The 18,811-nt window shown below is 44.3% G+C and overlaps 1 protein-coding gene across 8 annotated transcripts in view; it reads left to right on the forward strand.

Moving 5' to 3' along the window:
- Positions 1-16,937, forward strand: part of PLEKHG1 (pleckstrin homology and RhoGEF domain containing G1) — a 204,039-nt gene extending 187,102 nt beyond the window's left edge. For 7 of the 8 annotated variants that reach the window (XM_037049168.1, XM_037049309.1, XM_037049084.1 and 4 more), the window contains 4 exons: positions 251-289; positions 2,369-2,391; positions 5,695-7,339; positions 13,451-16,937. In XM_037049168.1, coding sequence (XP_036905063.1) covers positions 251-289; positions 2,369-2,391; positions 5,695-7,339; positions 13,451-14,514 — 2,771 coding nt within the window. In that variant the 3' untranslated portion in view covers positions 14,515-16,937. Of the gene's footprint in view, positions 1-250; positions 290-2,368; positions 2,392-5,694; positions 7,340-10,107; positions 10,411-13,450 lie in introns of those variants that run through there. The other variant, XM_037049515.1, reaches the window with a different exon arrangement.
- The last annotated feature ends 1,874 nt before the right edge of the window (positions 16,938-18,811 follow it).

Consider the following 18,811-nt stretch of genomic DNA (forward strand, 5'->3'; position numbering starts at 1 on the left):
AGGTGGCGCACTGGTTGGCAGGGCGGGTGTGTCTGCGTGACTCCTGACTGTACAGCCCAGGGTTTGTCTCACAGCTTTGATGAAGCGAGAGTCTGGCCTCTAAGGATCTCCAAGCAGTGGCAATTTAGGTGACTCTGATGGAAAGTGTCTAGAGCTTAAATAATTTGCCCAGAAATGAATAATTTACCTCTACAGGAAAATACTTTTGATTTGGTTTTGCAAGTGACACTGGCCTTGTTTTTTCTCCTAGAACCTTCCTCAAGATCACATAAAGTTTTGAAGACCAGTGGTAAGTCCTAAAATATTTTTTCTTTTTCATCCTTGTTGATGTTGACTAAATCAAACCATATGCACACAAAAAAGCACCAGATGAATTACAGATCAACAGACTGGATTAACTTCTACAAGGGGGGGACCCCCAAAAACTTGAATTTATTTATAAATAGTTTTTTTGTTCTTACATGTTTCAACCTCCGTCACCTTCAAAGTACTCTCCATATGATGCAATACACCCATCAAAATGTTTTTTCAACCGCTCAAAACAGTTTTTGAACTCATTGATTTTGTACCTTTTTGTGCTTCTGTCAGGATTTGTTTCACTTCTTCCACATCGGCAAAAGCTTTCCTTTTGAGGATTTTTTTCATCCACAGAAACAAAAAAAAAATTGCTTGGGGCATAATCAGGAGAATAAGGAGGGTGGGGCAGGGCAGTCATGCCGCTCTGGGTCAAAACCTGCTGAACACGAAATGAGATGTGGACAGGTGCGCTCGTAAATCACCCGTCACAAAATGGGCAAACTTGCTGAGAGTCTTCAAAACAAATTCACTGAAGCCAAACGCAGCCTCTCACAACAGCTGCTGCACTGATACAGATGTGTTCCTAGAACACTCACCTAGTGGGGGAAGCCTGGACTACTAGGGGCCCACCCACAAGAAGATAATTCTGGGGTTTTGGGGTCCTCCCACTTAATATAAGTGCCCCATTATAAAATGTAAAGCCAAGTGATATCAAACATGTGCAATATAGTTAACAGGCATAAAAGGATTAATATCCCTGTTATAAAAAGAAATTCTATATATCAAAAAGAAGAGACAAAGGACCCTTTTTTATTTTTTTTAAAGATTTTATTTATTTATTTTTAGAGGGGAAAGGAAGTAGAGAGAGAGAAACATCAATGTATGGTTGCCTCTGGTGTGTCCCCTGCTGGGAACTGGCCTACAACCCAGGCATGTGCCCTGACTGGGAATCGAACCGCAACCGTGTCGTTCACAGGCCCACACTCAATCCACTGAGCTACACCAGCCAGGGCCACAAAGGACCCTTTTTTAAAAGACGGACAATATAATAGGGCCGTTTCACAGAAGAAACATAAACTACCAATGAAATTTATAAATGGTCGCCTGTGTTAGCCATCAGAAAATTCATACATTTAAATGAGATAAATGGTGGGGGGGACCATGAGTTTGACCAAAAGATATAGGAAAGCATGCACTTCAAAACGCTTTATGTGTACATTTCTGCAACCATTTGAGAACAAAATGAGGTGATACCATTTACATTTAAAATGCGCACTGCGGGGAGTATTCTGCAGCTGTCAGAAAGAAGGAAGCGCATCTCTACCTACTGACAAGAGTGTCCATATATATTTAGCAGGAAATGCAATGCTGCATGTTGCATCTTTGTTTTAAAGCAAACACTTTGCTTTGTGGTGGGGTAGGGGCAGCAGGGAGGGCCCTGGCAATGGGAACATCACACTGTGACGTTCGGTTACCTCCGCTGACTAGGGTTTGTGGAGAGGGTTTGGTCCCTTCTTCCTTCCTAGGCTTCTTAAATAAGCAATTTTTAAAGATGAATTGCACATGATCCAGGTGCCTGTAACAGTCCCTGCAAGGATTTGGCTCTGTGAGTCCATCCCTAGAATTCCAGGTGTAGAATTCCAGGTGTACCAGTACTCCTCAGCACAATGCCCAGGTGACCCTGTTGGTAAATGCTGTGTCTTTGTGTTGTGGCCAATACAATGTCTTATGTTTAAATGATTTCCATGGCTCAGGCTATGTGGCGTTTTTTCTGGTAATACATATTTTGGGGGGGGGGGTGGCTTTTGAAACTTACTAACATGAACTGGTCCGTTATTCTCGGGATTAGGAATGATGATTCTCAGGTGGATGTAAGGTTTTCTTACCCACAGTGCAGGGCGTATAACCAAGATAACTGCGAGGCAGTTTCTGAGAATCCGGTCCAAAGGGCCCAGAAGCCTCTTGGGCTTTAATTATGAACCATAAGTGTAAAAGTCCTATAAAATATGAGTACTCGTATATGAGATACATTTTTAATCTGCAAACTAAAAAAAAAACTTTTGTTTTTCAGGAACAGCACAGGACATCCAAAAGGTAAGCACGCTTACGTTTTTTATTTTGAAATGTTTATTTTTATAGGTACGCTTATATGTCTCATCTCCAGCCTGTGTTGCAAATGTAAGGAATTATTTCACATTTTGAAGGAGAGTTAGGTGCGGACACATCTTTCTTATCTCTCCCAGCTTCCTCTCTCAGGACTAAGGCAGTCCTTCCTCCACCCCTCCACCCCACCTCTCAGAAGCCCCGAGGTTGCCTTAGGACGTGGTAGCTGTGCGCCCCACATTGCCCTGTGCCTCTGCACATGTGAGACTGAGGTTCTGGGTCCTGGGTATTGCTCCCTTCTCCCAGCTTTGGCCTTCAGGCACCAACATCCCCTGCTGAGAACGCCGCCCTCTGCTGGTGTGAGAGGTGGGATCCCATGTTGCTGGACCCCAACGGCAGTAAACCACTCCCCAAATGGCTCCCGATCTACTGTCTCAATGAACAATTCTAAGAGAAGCAAGCGTGACTTCCTGCTTAACACTCTGTGTCTATAAGGATGTAACTGTCACTTGTACCATGCCTTCTAGCACGTGGCCAGGGTGACCCTGTTAGTAAAGGCTGCAGCTTATAGTCAGATCCCATCAAATGTCTGAAAATCAATACAGTCTTATCTCTCGGGGATTTTTCTTAAAATTAGGACAGGGAAGTGTTCTTCAGGTAGTGTGTATTTTTTTGTTGTTGTTGTTTACTTGAACACTTTTAAAGCGTATCAACATTAATTGGTTGATTGTCCTGAAATATGACAAGAGGTTTAGATTTTTTTTTAACCTAGTCTGTTTTCATAAACAAATGCCATGGTGGGGGTGGGCTACCTGGCTCTTTAAGGCAGCAAACTGAGGTGGAGCCAAGCCTGCCAGGCCCTGGGGGTGGGGAGGGGACTCACTCTATCAGTCCCAGAGAGACAGTCTCAAGAGCTTCTTAAGAAATTTCTACAGCAGAGATAAAGCCAAGTTTCTACATGGGGAATAGCTAAATCCCATGACATCTGAAGACAAAAGGGAACTAAAGCACCAATGTACTTTTTGCTTAGTGCTAAAATTCCATCTCCTAATAGTACTGAACACGTACACTAAATGCCAGGAGAACAGATTAATGATGACAAAAGAGTTCCTAACAGGACATGGTCCTTAATAATATCTCATCATTTCTCCCAGAATGTATATTCCCATGCCATGTGTGTATATGTATGTATCTGTACACACACACACACACATAAAGATGGGGGGGCAGGGAGAAAGGGTAAGCGCATACAGAAGCCATGCATTAAGAGGACACAAACCTACTTCTGCTACTGACAAACTCTGTGACTCTAGGCAGGCCGTTAACCTGACCAAGACTTAGTTTCCTAATTTACAGAATTGTTACAAAGTTTAAATATGATAATATGTTTTGAAAAGTGCTTAGTACAATATTTGGCACAAAGCAAGTACTTCATAAGTGACAATATTGCCATAGTATTATTAAATAGCCATAATCTGAGGAGGCGGAGCACCAGGGGCGGAAGGCTCACGGTGGCTCCAGTGAGACTCCGGGATCTAAACTACGTGCTTCAGGTTATGCGCAATCCACACACTGATTATTCCTTAACCTAAGGGCTCCTCCTGTCTCCTGACAATGTACTGGTTGTAAAATCTCAGCTTCTGAAGCACTGCTATCTTCACCTCAAATGTAATTACCTTAAAAATACACTTTGATATTACCAGTTCAGGTTTCCTAAGTATCTAAAATGTCCTGGGGTTTTTCTGGGATGATTTTCAAGACAGTGTTATTTTTGGCTATTTACAAAGTTGTTTTGCTCTACTTTCAAAGTGTTTGTTGTGAGTTAGTTAATAATAACTTGTTTTATTTATAAAATGTAGTTACTAGGCACCAATATTTTATAAACATACCAGTGCAGTCTCGGTAAGATTAAAGGGTGAGAAATACCAACGGGTGAAAGAAAGAGACATGAATGTAAGACTATGTGTAGTTGTGGGGGGGCACATATGTCCATGTGTGCAGATTCGTTTATTCTTAGACCTCAAAGGGTCCACAGTTCTACTATGTGAAAACAAAAATGAACACAAGATTAAATAACAAATTGGATTTTTTCAGTTTTAAAATTGTAGTAGAATAACAACATTCAGGATGAAATTTTATGCTTGCCCTCCCTACTTGTCTCTTCCCTCCCTGAGAGATGGGCAAGCAGACAGACAGACATAGTGACAGGTGGATGTTCCAAGGCAATGTGTACCCCAGTTTCATTGACAAGTAATGAAAAATTCCTGCTCATTTAACACTTCCAATAGGTTACTGCAATACTCCAATAGTGTTTTGACCAGGAAATATGTCCCTGGTAGTAATTATTTTGAACCGGTCTTAGCCCTTCCAAAGTAACTCTGAAGCGAATCTTTATCCTACATGGGCCTCAGCGGGCAATCGGCGCCTGGTCTGCAGTGCTGAGACCCATCTACAAGTTCTGAAAGACCCTGCTCTGTTCTCTGATTAGATGTCATTAATGTCATTCACAGTTTACTTCCCAACGAGCACCTGAATATTAGTTGATTATATGTATGTTGAAAGCCAGTGAAAATGTCAGTAGCTCAACAGTAGACTCAATTGCATTCCTGCCACAAAGGCCCTTTGCCTAGAACCTGTAAACCAAGGCAGTACTAGTCACGTTCATGGCTGGTCTGCAGATTTGAGGGAAACCCTTGGGACATGCAGTCAGATCACTGACAGGGGACCCTGGGACACCAAAAGCCACATTAAGACTCTTAGGAGTCAAGCCTCATGTACAAACTGGATACCATGGCCCTTTACGTCTATATATGTACATCTATATAATGTTATTTGCGAAGCACACATCGGAATTATTGGAAGTACCGAAGAAGTTTCTGTAGTTAGCTGATTTCCTGCATTGGGGTAAGGGGTTTCGAGTCAGACCTGAGGTTGAGTCCTAGCCCTTCTACTGACTACTGAGAGCAAGTTTCCGAGTTCTTATGAATGTAGATGTCCTTCCCATGAAACTGGTACAATTGTATCTAATTCAGAGTGATTGTGAACATCAAGTTTGGAGGGTGTCTGCAAATGGCCTAGCTCATTTCTAAGTAAATACCAGCCCGTGTCCTTTCTGCCCCTTTTGCAAAAATCTGAAGTGCTTTTCAACTCAGTTAAAATCAACAATGTCTATTGATCATTTTCTTTATGAATTTTACAGTCTAGTGGGAGGGGCAATATGTAAGTACAGGGGACTGTTGTAAGTGATGTGTCCACGGTGCTACGATTCAATCAATATGTTTCCATCCTCCTCAGGTCTCCAGAGAGCAAAGGTCTCCCCAGCGGACTTCGGCAGGGCCGTCTCCTGCCCAGAGGAGCGGTCAGCCCAGCGGTTCTGCCATCCTCAGCGTGCTTCGAGGGGGTGGAGCCATCAGGGACATCTGGACAGACCACCAGATCAGGCAAGCCCTGTTTCCCAGTCGGCGGTCCCCACAGGAGCACGAGGATGATGAAGATGACTACCAGATGTTCGTGCCGTCCTTTTCCTCTTCAGATTTGAACTCTACCAGACTGTGTGAGGATAGCACTTCAAGTCGCCCTTGCAGTTGGCACATGGGACAGGTGGAGTCCACAGAGACCACCAATTCCGGCCACAGGGTTGTTAGGCGAGCGAGCAGTGCCGGCGAGAGCAACACGTGCCCTCCTGAAATAAGAATCAGGGACAGCAATGGCTCTCCGTACAGTCCCCGCAGGGAACTACAGAACGGCCCCAAAACAGAAGGGCAGGACAGAACGACTCCTTTTGGGTCATCTATAGAGTTGACCCTGGATGATATAGACCATGTCTACGACAACATAAGTTACGAGGACTTAAAAGTAATGGTTGCTAAACGGGAAGAAGCTGAATCCACTCCCCCGAAGTCAACCAGGGACTCTGTTCGACCCAAGAGCACCCCAGAGCTGGCCTTCTCGAAAAGCCAAGCTGGCCACGGGAAGAGCTCCGCGAACACAAACAGGGACAGACCACTGGCAGGGCAAGAGGCAGCGGACCAAAGCACACATGAACTCGAGGTGGGTGAGGAAAACATCTACGACACCATCAGGCTCCCAGAGCCACCCTCGCTGGGATTCAAGTGCAGCAGCCTCCAGCGTCCCAAGAGGAGCACCTTCTTGGGTCTGGATGCCGACTTTGCCTGCTGTGACAGCCTGAGGCCCTTCGTCTCCCAGGACAGCCTCCAGTTCAGCGAGGACGAAACGCCTAGCCAGCAAGGCCCCTCTGACAATGACTACTTGAGTCTGCTGTACAGCTCTTTCAGCTGCAACTTGCCTCTAGCTGATAAGTCTATATCTGACAGGCTGTCTGAAGAAGTAGACGAAATCTGGAATGACCTGGAAAATTACATCAAGAAAAACGAAGTCAAAGCTAGAGACCGGCTCCTCGCAGCATTTCCTGTGAGCAAAGACGACGTGCAAGACCGGCCGCATGCCGAGAGCACACCTGAGCTGAGCCAGGACTCGGGCCGCGCCCTGTCTACGCTCTCGCTCCCCGAGCGCCAGGCCCTCCTCACGCCGCTGCAGGACAGGCCCAGCAGAGCCAGCCGGGCCAGCTGCCCCTTGGAGGAAGACCTCATCTCCAAAGAAGGCTCCTTTCTGAGCCTGAACCAGCTCCCGCTGGCCAGCGAAGTGCCTCCCATGGAGAACCCCTATGACCTGGCCAACAGCAGTCTGTCCCAAACGGACCTAGACAACCCTGACCCCGGGGTGGACGCCACGGATAAGACCAAAAGCAGAGTGTTTATGATGGCTAGGCAGTACAGTCAGAAGATCAAGAAGGCAAATCAGCTTTTAAAAGTGAAAAGCCCAGAGTTGGAGCAGCCACCGGCCAGCCAACAGCATAAATCCGTGCACAAAGACCTGGCGGCCATCTTAGAGGACAAGAAGCAAGGAGGTCCTGCCATCGGTAAGCTCCTCCACACTGTCTTTCTGCCTCTTTGAAAGTAAGCTGTGAGAGCAGCTTTCAGGGGCCAGGGGCCCTTAAAACCGTGAGAACATTGCCACGCAGGCATACCTTCTCTCAGAGGGAGACCACAGGGTCACTAATGTGGGCTGTCAAAAATCTAATTTTCCCCCCACCTCTGTACGTTCTTCTGGCTGGGCTCATAATCAGACTGACATGAGACACGTTAGCAGGAGAAAATGTCCAAAATGTATTACAGACGTATGAATATATGCAAGGGTGCCCTAAGAATTTGAGACTCCCGGACACATTAGGCAGTTGAGGCTTATCTGTGATTTGGGGGCTAAGGAGGGTCTCCTTAGATGAAAGCAGGAGAGGGGTGTGGTTTGGGGTTTGAAAGGGCAAGAAGGCATTGCACGCGGAGAAAAGCAATGTTTGGTCAATAAATGTTTGGGGAGCCATCTTTAACAATGGACACAGAGAACTTTGAACAAACGGGCCTCGGTAGGTTCCTCCCTGTCTGGCACTGGTTTGTATAAAGTATATAATGATGGCTCCCTGCTGGAAGCAGGTCCTTTATCTAAATTCTTTCTAGGAAGTTTGGGGGGAAGTCAAAGCTTTTGCCTGTATCTTTCTTTTCTTAAAGATAACCAGCTTAAAATAATCAGTATCCCCAAAGGAACATTTTGGGGTTTGCAAACTCCGTTTCCCTTCGCCAGCAAGCAACAGACCCTTTCGCACTTCCCTGACTCACGCAAGTCGGAGCGTGATTTGGTCCCAGAGGGTTTTCGCTGCGCATGTGTCACTGCAGATCTGACGTTTGAAGAAGTTTTTCTCTAACGTAATCTGAACCGTGGGAAATGGTGGTCACTTTAACCTGCGCCATCTGGGGCTTCCCCCTGGCATCACTGTGCCTGGAGGAGCAGCTCAGGAGAGTTTTTAAGGTTTGGAAACTTAAGGAATGAAATAACTCTTTGTTCCACAATCCCAACAAAAATGCCTACTCGTCCTAACAGACAAAAAGGAATCCTTTTTGCTTTTTTTAAAACCTGTTCATCCCAATCACTCAGTTGTTTTCTCATGCGTTCTGGTTATTTGGGTTTTGTTTTAATAGCTGCTATGGCGCACTTAATACCAATGCATGTAGTGCATTTGGTGTTCTCACACCTGCTTCCAAGAAGTTTGATTCTTATTAGTGCAGCCTCCCTGGTGGGGCAGAACCACACCTGGACCTCAGGTGTGATGTTGGTGTGGTTGGGGCTGGAGGAATGAGAAGTTCGTGGCTTGACTTCTCTCTCAGTTGTGAACAAGTGCATACCTCCTGGCTAAATTAGAGAGTGCCCTGGAGAACAAAACTTAACTCTGATGTTGGTGGTGGAGCAGAGACAAGAATAAAGCACACAGCTGTCATGAAAAGAATCCGCCGCCTCCCCCAGGCACTGGCTCTCTCACCTGAGGACCTTTTCACCTCCAGATCCAGAGAGATTGCTGGGGGTGGGCCCAGGGCTTAGCATTTTAAACCGATGTGGCCTTTCAATCATATGTGAAGATTCCCTGCCCTAGATTTTCTGACAAAGGACCACTTTAGTATCAAATGACAGGAGGCAGTTCTCCAATCAAAAGTGGAAGCCAAACAGCTCAGGGTCTGGGTGTGTGCAGATGCCCGGCGTGACAGGGCTTCTCTGCCAGGCTGACGCCACTGCCCTCCTTCTCGGGGGACTGGTTTCCTTATCTCCATGGAAACTGAAGAATGAGATGGGGACATCCGAGCCCTGAAGGAATCTGCAGGTTACATGACAAGAATCTATAAGGAATTTTTTTTAATTTCAAGAGTATTTATGAATTGTCTAAAGCTCTACTCATTCCCTAGAGCTAATCAAGTAAAATTTCTTAACAGGGAAGTGAAGCCCTGGAACTGTTACCTGAAAAACTTTACACACTCTCTTTGAGATGTTTCTCTTTTTAAATAAAGGTTAAAAGTGACTTTTGTAGGAACGTGAGAGACTATATTGCGTATATTTTTCTCTTTGCAGTAATATGCTTGGCTTAATCCGTGTCCCCTTTGCAATGCCAGACTGCCTGGCTGGTTTGCTGGGTACCTGGAAAATAGGGCTCAGCTTCAGCTGCAGGACTGTTTTGGGGGGCACAGGTGGCATGGGGACCTGCAGTGAATTGGAAGTGCAACCACCAACTGAACCCGGGCTGGGGCTCCCCAGAATGAGAGAAAACCAAATACAGAAGCTTCTAATGATAACACCGTGTGCCGGCAACCTGGTTGAAGGGGAGGCTCTCCCTGGAGCCAGGTTGTTTTGAACATAGGCCATCCATTAAAATGCAAAACTCAACCCTGATAGAAGCACATCCTTCAGTACTGAGTCTATGGCTGAGAGCTACCTTGAATAGTCTCCTTTAGGACCCTTCTTTTAAGTGGGAATGGATTTCCCTTTGTGGTTTTCTTCTGCTCTGCACTTTCGGTTTGTTTTCCTTTTTGTTTTGTCTGCGGGTGTGTCTTGGGATCCCACAGACACTTTTCTCAGCTTTGCGTCTGGGTCCTTTCTCAACCCGGTGGGCTGCTGTCAGGTTCTCCCCAGCAAAGAGGAGAAGCTCTCGCCCACGTCATCTTCTGAGAGTGGAGTCGTCCCTAGGCCTCCGGCCTCTCCGACCCGAGATATCTTCCATCTGGGTGGATCGAGACCACTTCCTGTGCCCATAAGGCTTTCAATCAGTTGACATGACGACTCCTTTTCTCTCTCTCGTTTATCTGGGCACAGGACATCGTAATCGAATGGACCGATTCTCCAGACTTCTTCGTATGGGCCTTGCCACTTTGCCAGGAGCTTGCTCTCGGTGTTGTCCAGAAGGAGGAGCACCCTATTCACCTGCTGAGACTCTCGAGCACCTTTATTGAACTCTCTAGCCGGGGTCTACAGGCCCCGGGTCAGATCCGCCCAGAACTCACCCAACCAGGTCTAGTCGCTCCTACCTCTTAGAGCCCGACGTAGCGTGTTGGCCTTCCTCCTGGTAGTCCTGGAGGCCAGTGAGGCCTGGGGGTCCCTTTTCTGCGATGTTTTATGGGAGGAAACGCCATACAGGCTTGAGGATCCTCCTCCTTGGGCAAAGCAGGGAAGGCAAAAGAGCATTTCATGCTTCGTTCTACATCTCCAGCAACATCAGACACACTGATTTTAATCCTCTTGTTGATACACTTCTGTCAACAAGCATCCCTTCAAATTTTTATCTGGACTCATTAAAAATCCCACCTTTTAAACTCTCAAAGGAAACCAGAGAAAGCCTTGGGGTCATCACATAATGATAATGTGCCCATTCGATAAAGACTGTAGCGGCAGAACACAGGATAGGGCAGACTTTGATCCAGCTGATACTAAGCTTTTTAGGCTGCCGTCATCTTGGGCTGGCTGTTTCCTACACGTCTGGCTCAGGAAATCTAATGACAGCTGTTGCTCTGGAAGCTTCTCTCTCATTCCCACTGGCATCAAGCAAGTTACAGTCAAGCTCAAGACCAAATAACAACAAAACAAAACTTGGATAGACACAGTATATTGTCTATCTATGAGATACTTTTTATTTCAAATTTATAAATGGCCAACCTGTTTATTATCCAAAAATAAATTGTATGCATTATGAGTTACCTATAGGGAGCACTTTAATCAGAGGTCACCTTCCTGTTTCCCCATGTCCCGCTACACCCCTCGTTTTGAGGCTGCCTTTCCACTGTCCGTGGCATGGTCTTGGGGGAGGCACGTCCGTTTTCCGTGCCATGCTGAACATAGAAGGAGGCAGGCCGGAAGTTATCTGAGTGATGAAGTAGTTCCTGAGACCCATTTCTGTCTCAAAGTATGCGTGGGGCTCTGTAGGGATTCTTCCACAAGATAAAAAGCTCTCGGACTAGCTGGGATAATAAACTAACCCACATAAAGCAACAAGCAACACGCAACACAAGAGCACGTATGCATGCAGGCGCATTTGTGCACTTGCACAACCAATAACTTACTATCAGTTGCACACTAAGTATATACAAGTGCATACAAAGTATATAAGACTTCAGAGAAGAGAAATCAGTTAGAAGAAGATTAAGGGAAGGGGTAGGGATTATGGAGGGTTTTGAGAGGTAAATAGGACTTTTTCAAGCAAAGGAAGAAGAGTGTAATAGGGAGAAAAGGCATGGGAAATAGTGCAGATATTTTGGATGACACACGGTTTCAGATTATCTGAGCCACCATGTTCTGAAGTCAAGAACTAATTGTTCTTACAGGACTCTGTGGGTACCTCTGGGTGCAGAACAGTGTGACCAAATTTTTAAATTAGCTCTTGCTGCTTTCCCCAAAGTTGTTATCTTCTTAGAACCTTGTGAAAGCTGAGAGCCTTCCCAATTCAGCTGTAGGGTCAGGCCCAGGGCCATAATGTAAATGAGAACATCTTGGGCAGCACCCTCGGACTTATGGGTTGGATTGCTAACCAAGGAGTGTATCTAGAGGTCCAGATGCCTTTGGTTGGGTTTCATAGTTAATATTATATATGTTATATATGTGATAAATATAGATTTCAGAATATATCTGTAAATATATATTATATATAATAAGTATTATAGGCTTCAGGAGGGCTAACAGGGGTACTTTGGTGCCTATGTAGACTTTCAATCTCCTAAGGGGTTGTCAAATCTTAATTGGTTTTGAGAGTCTTTACTATGCCCATCAAGGAAGCAATAGTCAAGCATTTATTACTAGAAAGTCTTAGCTCATAACCTCTGTCCTGCCAAGGAATTTGGATTTGAAAACCTAAATGAATTGATATAGAACCTAAAATGAGAAGTTAAACAGATTATTTACCTTGATTTGGGGAACCAGGGAGCAAGTAATTTGAGGGTATTGCAATGAAAGGGCACACAGAATAATAGCCGGGTGTTTTCTGTCCTCATCGAAGATAGACTCAAGAGAAATGGCAGAAATTGAACTAAAAATTTAGTTTAAATTATGGGATAATTTACTAACAACAGTTTACTAAAACTATGAATAGCTTAAAGAAGAAAATATAATGTCATTTGCTGGTGGCTCTATAAGGGATGGAGTCCCTCCTTAGAGACTCTGGAGATGTGGTCTAAGTGATTTAGAGGGCACATGGAATTCTTTGACTCTAGGGTAGCCATGGGGGTACCTGGTTGGGGGTTCAGAGGGAAACCGCTCTTAAAATTGTTATCTCTGGGCTCTCTCTTAAATCATTCCTGGCCCAAGAGAATGCTCTATTCATAGTAGGGTTCCATTATTGTCTTTAGAAAAGTCTGCACTCAGAAGTAGAGCAGAGAGTGGCCTCATAGATTACTTTGAAGTGGCAACAGCTTTTGTGGAAGTAATGGACAAATCCTGTTTTGGAACCAGTACGAGAAGCAGTAGAGTATCGATTACATGCACAGATCGTTCATCCTTAATGTTTTGGAAGCAGAGACTTTGGGGCCCATCTTCCTGGGGATGGGAAAGGATAGATGGGTCAATCAATGCCTGCAGTTCTTAAGTGCTGGGAGAGAGGACACCCCCACCATGGACATTGTCTCCCCAGACAGTGGTTGTGGAGGGTCTGCCCGGAAACAAGGAGTTTGGGAACAGACGCAGGGAGCAGATTCTCCTGAGAGTAGCTGTCTGAGAGCAGTGAAGGCTGGTGAGGACCCAGGGTGGCCACCGCGTGGTGGACTGCAGTCTGCTGCTCGCCATGGCTACTCATTTTTCATTGGCCTTTTCATAAGCACTGACTTCCTTATTTGTATGATGTTTGTTTTTAGCGCTGACACTATTTCATGCTTATAAAGAACACTAGAAATTTTCACAACAAATGGCAAACACAGACCTACTGTTGAAAGAAAATAATCTACAAAATTAGATCAAACTTAATGAACTTTTAGGTGGCATTTTTATTTATTAAACTGTGGATTATTTTATTAGTTTGTGTTGCTGAGTAGTCATTGGTTCATCACCCTCAAACTTAAAAAGTCCTGTCAACTGTTTAAATTTTTGAAATAGGTTGGAAGGTTATGTTCTTATTTCTTTAATCTTCTCATGTAGGAATAATCCTGTCTGTATTTTTGTTTTGATATTTGCCTTCCAGGTGCCAGGATCGCTGAGTATTCCCAGCTGTATGACCAGATTGTATTCAGGGAGTCGCCCTTTAAGACTCAGAAGGATGGCTGGGCCAGCCCTCAAGAATCCTCCAACCTCAGAACTACGTCACCTTCCCAGGTCCAACGTGGTAGTGAGGACTGGCTTCTGCATTCAACGTATAGTAATGGAGAATTAGCAGATTTCTGTCCTCAGCCGGAGCGAGACTTGAAGCCGAAATACCCCACTTTGGAGATCAACACGAAAAGTACCCCCAGACACCTGTCCACAGCTTGCTCTGTGCCTTCTCTCCAAACCCCGGACCGCCTGCTGGGGCCCCTGCAGAGACACAGCGTGGTAGTCAGCCAACCCAACAAAGAGACCTCATGTCCGGGCCATCTTTATAACTCTTTGGGTCGGAGAGGAATCAGTGCAAAGTCTCAGCCTTATAACCGGTCTCAGTCGTCTTCCTCCATCTTGATAAACAAGTCAGTGGATTCCATCAACTACCCCAATGAAATGGGAAGCAAACAGCTGCCATCTTTACACAAAGGTTCCAGGTGTGAGAGTCACCAGCGGTTGCTGCCAGGGGTGGGCGACTCACGTCCACAGGAACCTGGAAAACGCTCAGACCTCACTCTCCAAGACTCACAGAAAGTTCTGGTAGTAAATCGAAATTTACCTTTAAATGCCCAAGTGGCTACCCAGAACTATTTTTCCAATTTCAAAGAGACCGAAGGCGACGAAGATGACTATGTGGAAATAAAGTCAGAAGAAGACGAGTCCGAATTAGAGCTGTCTCACAGTCGCAGGAAGAAATCAGAGCCGAAGGCGGTGGATGCTGACTTTCCCGATGATGTGAGCCGCAAGGACTCGTCTTACTCTTTGAATAGTCCGAGCACTCCCAAAAAGCCAGTAAGTGGCAAACTGGGGGTTTCACCCTACCTGACACCATACAACGAATCCGACAAACTGAATGACTATCTTTGGAGGAGTCCATCTCCCAGTCAGCAGAACATTGTCCAGAGTCTGAGGGAAAAATTTCAGTGTCTTAGTTCCAGCAGCTTTGCCTAAGGTTCTCAATAGTGGCTGCCCGAATTAACTTCCTCCCGTGCTCGTGAGTAACAGAGCCTGACAGGCATTTTATATGCACCACATCAGTTTTGTAATAACCAGAGGTGTAAATGTACTTCCTTTTGCAGCACAACTTTTGGGAACGGCTGATGACCCAGCCGGGATTGTACTGTAGCCGATGTCAGCATCTCTCTGTTTTCTGATGCTGGTTGTCTTCGCCTTTCATGTAAGTCAGTCTTACTTGAAAATGTCTAGGTTTTCTTTTTTCTTTTTTTAATAAGATGGCCATATCTTTTCCCCATATTCTGACAATAGTGCCCAGACTGTAAGAAATGCAATATTCCTCTCCTTATTCAGAAGCCACGAGTAGTTACATCTTAGAACTGACTTGGAGGCAGCAAGGGAACTAAAGCTGTTTAAAGGATTATGCTTATTATAGCCGTCACTCTTGTTTCACCTGGGGCAAGACCCTAGAATAATTTAAGATCTCTAATTGAACTGTAGTCCGTGGGGCCCATTTTAGGGTTTCTGTCTGGTATTCCGACATCAGTTTATTGTGAAGCAGGACTGGTGTGACTACCGGAAATTAGAACGTAATGAGACCAGTTGTCGAAAACAAAACCCTTTGCCTGGATTCCTGGAAAAGCCTGAAGAATGTGCTGCTCATCACATTCATTTTATGACTTCTAGGGTGTCACAAATTATTCCTTCGATGGCTTAAAAGAAAACCAAGGGCAAGAAAATGCAAGTTGCCTTAATGGTTAGAAAAGATGGGTTGACATCTGGGAACAGCTTGATTATCTGCTCCTATATCAGTCCAAGGGCTGGGACGAATAGGACTGGTCTGACGAATTTTTGTGCCTGCCTCTAATCAACTCGAAGTAAACCACAAGCTAAAAATACAAAAAAGCACTTTAAAGTTCCCCTTCCCAGAGCTGTTTTTCACACGTGCTCCCCTGACTTTTGTACTCAGCCAAATGACCTCATCTCAGCCTGCAGGATTTCCTCCACTGCCATGAGATTCGTTCCCTAAAGCAAACAGAGCATGGAGGTGCCTTTTCTCATTGTCCCAAAGCTTAGAAAGGAAGGGAATCTTTGGTTAACAAGTTCTGGCTAATAACATCTGTCATGTTGTGATTATGGTCTTTAAGTCGCTGTTGTTGTGATAGGTTGGGTTACTATAACTCTCCATGGAGGGAAACTAAAACCAAAAGCAAAACCTTGTGAGTAGAAGGCGAAATCAATGAGGCCAAAGAGGAGCGTGAAGGCGGGTCTGTCGTTCCTTTATGAAAACGCGATTGCAGTGAAGACCCAGGAAGTCTGTCCAACAGCAGCTCCCGCAGCCTCCCTCCCCTCCCCTCTCAGTTTTTATTTTGAAAGGCAGGATAGTGAGAAAAGGCAAGGGATCTGGGCTTTTCATCTAGAGGTGAGCAAGGATATACTGATTCATATCAGTGATGTCTTATCGAATGAGCCTCATTCTTCCCCCCGTTTTAAGTCCTGTGCCTCTTTTTCTGAACTGTAAAACATAAAATGTTACCACCGTTACTGTGCAAACAAGTACCTAAGGCATTCGTTTTTCTTTTTCAATAACAAAAAGTAACCCAGGTTTCTTGCTTCTCCACACGATTCTCGCTTCTTGTCGCTTCTAAAACAACGTCCACACTGAATGGCACGGTTCTGGACACGTTTCTGCTTTCCATTCCTTTCTTTAAATGTGACAGGAGCCTTCGAGCTCAGCAGTATCAGCAAGGACCAGTACTGCGAGAAGGCACCTTCTTACACTCGCTGGGGGTCCTTGTCAGTGCGTGGGAAACAAAGTCACCTAACTCTTCTTGTCCCACGAATGCTGCAGTCTCGCACTCTGCCTTTTCCTTTCGGTGGCCAAAATTCTACTGTGTCCATATTACTGTGGTGTCTTTCTCCGAAATGATGCATTCATAACACCAAGGCTTTGCTGACAGTTTTGATATCCCCCGTGGGAATACGCCCCACGGCCAGTGTGGAGGTTGCACTACAGAAAACGTCTGTATGGTCCTCTGTAGTTTCTGGGACAGGTCTCTAATTTTATAGATCGCATCTGTCCCCGGGGTGCAGATATTGGGAGCTGTGTGTGTGTATATAAAATCACGTTTGTATTTTTCCTCAAAGTTACCAATTAAGTCCTTTTGTTTGAAATCGTTGGTTTTGGAGGTGGGGCGAGGCTGTATATAACCGAAGAAAAAGGGGTATATGTACTTCAAAATATGTCACGTTTTTATTAGGTCTGTGTCCTGAAGGTTGAAGTTTTTTTTATCAGCTCACTTTTCACCTACTCTATTCTTTGTGCAAAAAAAAAATGCATCTAAGAAAACATAGTTTAAATATTGTATATAAGTTAATGAAAGTAATGCTCATTATTTAATAAAGTTTATAAAGTACAAGGTTACTTCCAGTGTGATGTTTATTCTCGAAAGGTCAACCTTTCTCCAAACTACGTTTAGTGAAAACATTTTGTTTTGCCTTATGACCCGTGCAGAGAATGGCTCTGGGTGATGACGATTCACCACATTTCGATGACTGACCATTTTCTGTACCTTTGGATTCTTTGTACTTTTGAAATATTGAATTTAATGTTTTGGGTGGTATTTGTTTTCTTCACAGGGCCTAAGTTAGATGTGTCACTAGGTTATCTTTCATCTTTTTTCTTTTTAGTTTGCAATAACAGGAGGTCCTTTAGTTATTTCATCACTGAATTAAAAAATTAATATAGCCCTGGCTGGTGTAGCTCAGTGGATTGAGCTTGAGTCTGCGAACCAGAGGATCGCGGTTTGATTCCCAGTCGGAGCACATGCCTGGGTTGCAGGCCAGTTCCCAGCAGGGGGCCACACGACAGGCAACCACACATTGATATTTCTCTCCCTTTCTCCTTCCCTTCCCCTCTAAAGGTAAATAAATAAAATCTTTTCAAAAATTAATATAAAATCTTTGGACAAAAATTAAGGTTTCTTTCATGTATCATATTTTTCAGACCATAAGACACACCTAGACTTTAGAGGAGGAAAATAGGGGGAAATTTTTTGAAGCCAAAAATGTGGTAAAATATTTAATAACATTAATAACATACTATTTCACCAATGTAAATGTAAACAGAACTCAACAGCAGCATTAACAACCATTATTCTTCCCAAATTTGGGCAAAAAAAAGTGCATCTTACAGTCCAAAAAATACCTTCATGTACTTTCACGTTCTGAATTGTTTTGATACACAAAAATGTTGTAGAGAACAAAAGCATGTTGATATGAATTGATAATTATGGACACTTCCTAAAGCAATGCTATTTCCAAATGTAAGTAACAACCTACTCCAGTAGAATGAAAATGTATGTTGTCTGACGTCCTCCTTCAGAGGGAAATGGCTGTACATTTTTCTTCAGAGTGTTTTACAGTCCAGAGGTCCCAATGAGGACCCATCATCAGACTTACCAAATCTTCCCCTTCCACCTTAAAGTTGAAAGTAGATGGGGGCTTTAAAAAAAAAAAACTCACAAGAATTCAGTTTAGAGACAAAAGTGACAGTAGGAGAAAACCGTGTCCTGCGCAAATTCTATACATAAATTATAATCCTAAAGCAAGGGAAAAAATCTTAACAGGAGGAAAGTAAGCTATAAATATGGCTGTTAAACATGCATATTTAATAACGTTTGTCTTAAGTTTTCTTTTGTAAAAACTTTTAGAACTTCTGTTTTGAAAAGCAGATATTAACGCTACTTCACGAGCTCGTGCAGCGAGGCTGTCGTATGTAACTGCCTTCATCTGGACAGTGCTAACCAACCACACTCAACTCTATCAGCCAAATCAGATTACAGGAAAAGAAACTGCTTCAACGTTTTTTGCTAATTTACGCATGTCTATGCGTCCTTACCTTTAACTTAGTCCTATGGATAAGACCTGGGGCTTTCTCATGCAAGCTTTTGCAGTGTTTTTTGTTTTAAAAAAACGTATGAAGACATAAGCATTCTCTCATGTTGCAGAGAGACATGAGAGAATGTCTCATGTCTTCATGAGACAGACATGAGACATGAATGACTCAAGGGCTCTCTTGTCGTTTAGAGTATGGAACACCAAGAGGTGTCTCCCAGTGAGGTGACTCTGAGATCTGAGGAGAGAATCTAAAAGTGAAAATCACCCTAAAGGCTAAGGACTTGCCTTACCTTTGGGGAGACTTCCTTTGTCCTCCATTATAGACTTTGTCAGCACATTTAAAGCTACCCCAAGCACTTGAATGGAAATTTGGTAGATAGAAAGTAAAAGCTCT

The sequence above is a fragment of the Sturnira hondurensis genome, unplaced genomic scaffold, assembly GCF_014824575.4.
Source record: "Sturnira hondurensis isolate 20B ecotype Veracruz unplaced genomic scaffold, ASM1482457v3 Scaffold0000167, whole genome shotgun sequence".
Lineage (NCBI taxonomy): Eukaryota > Metazoa > Chordata > Mammalia > Chiroptera > Phyllostomidae > Sturnira > Sturnira hondurensis.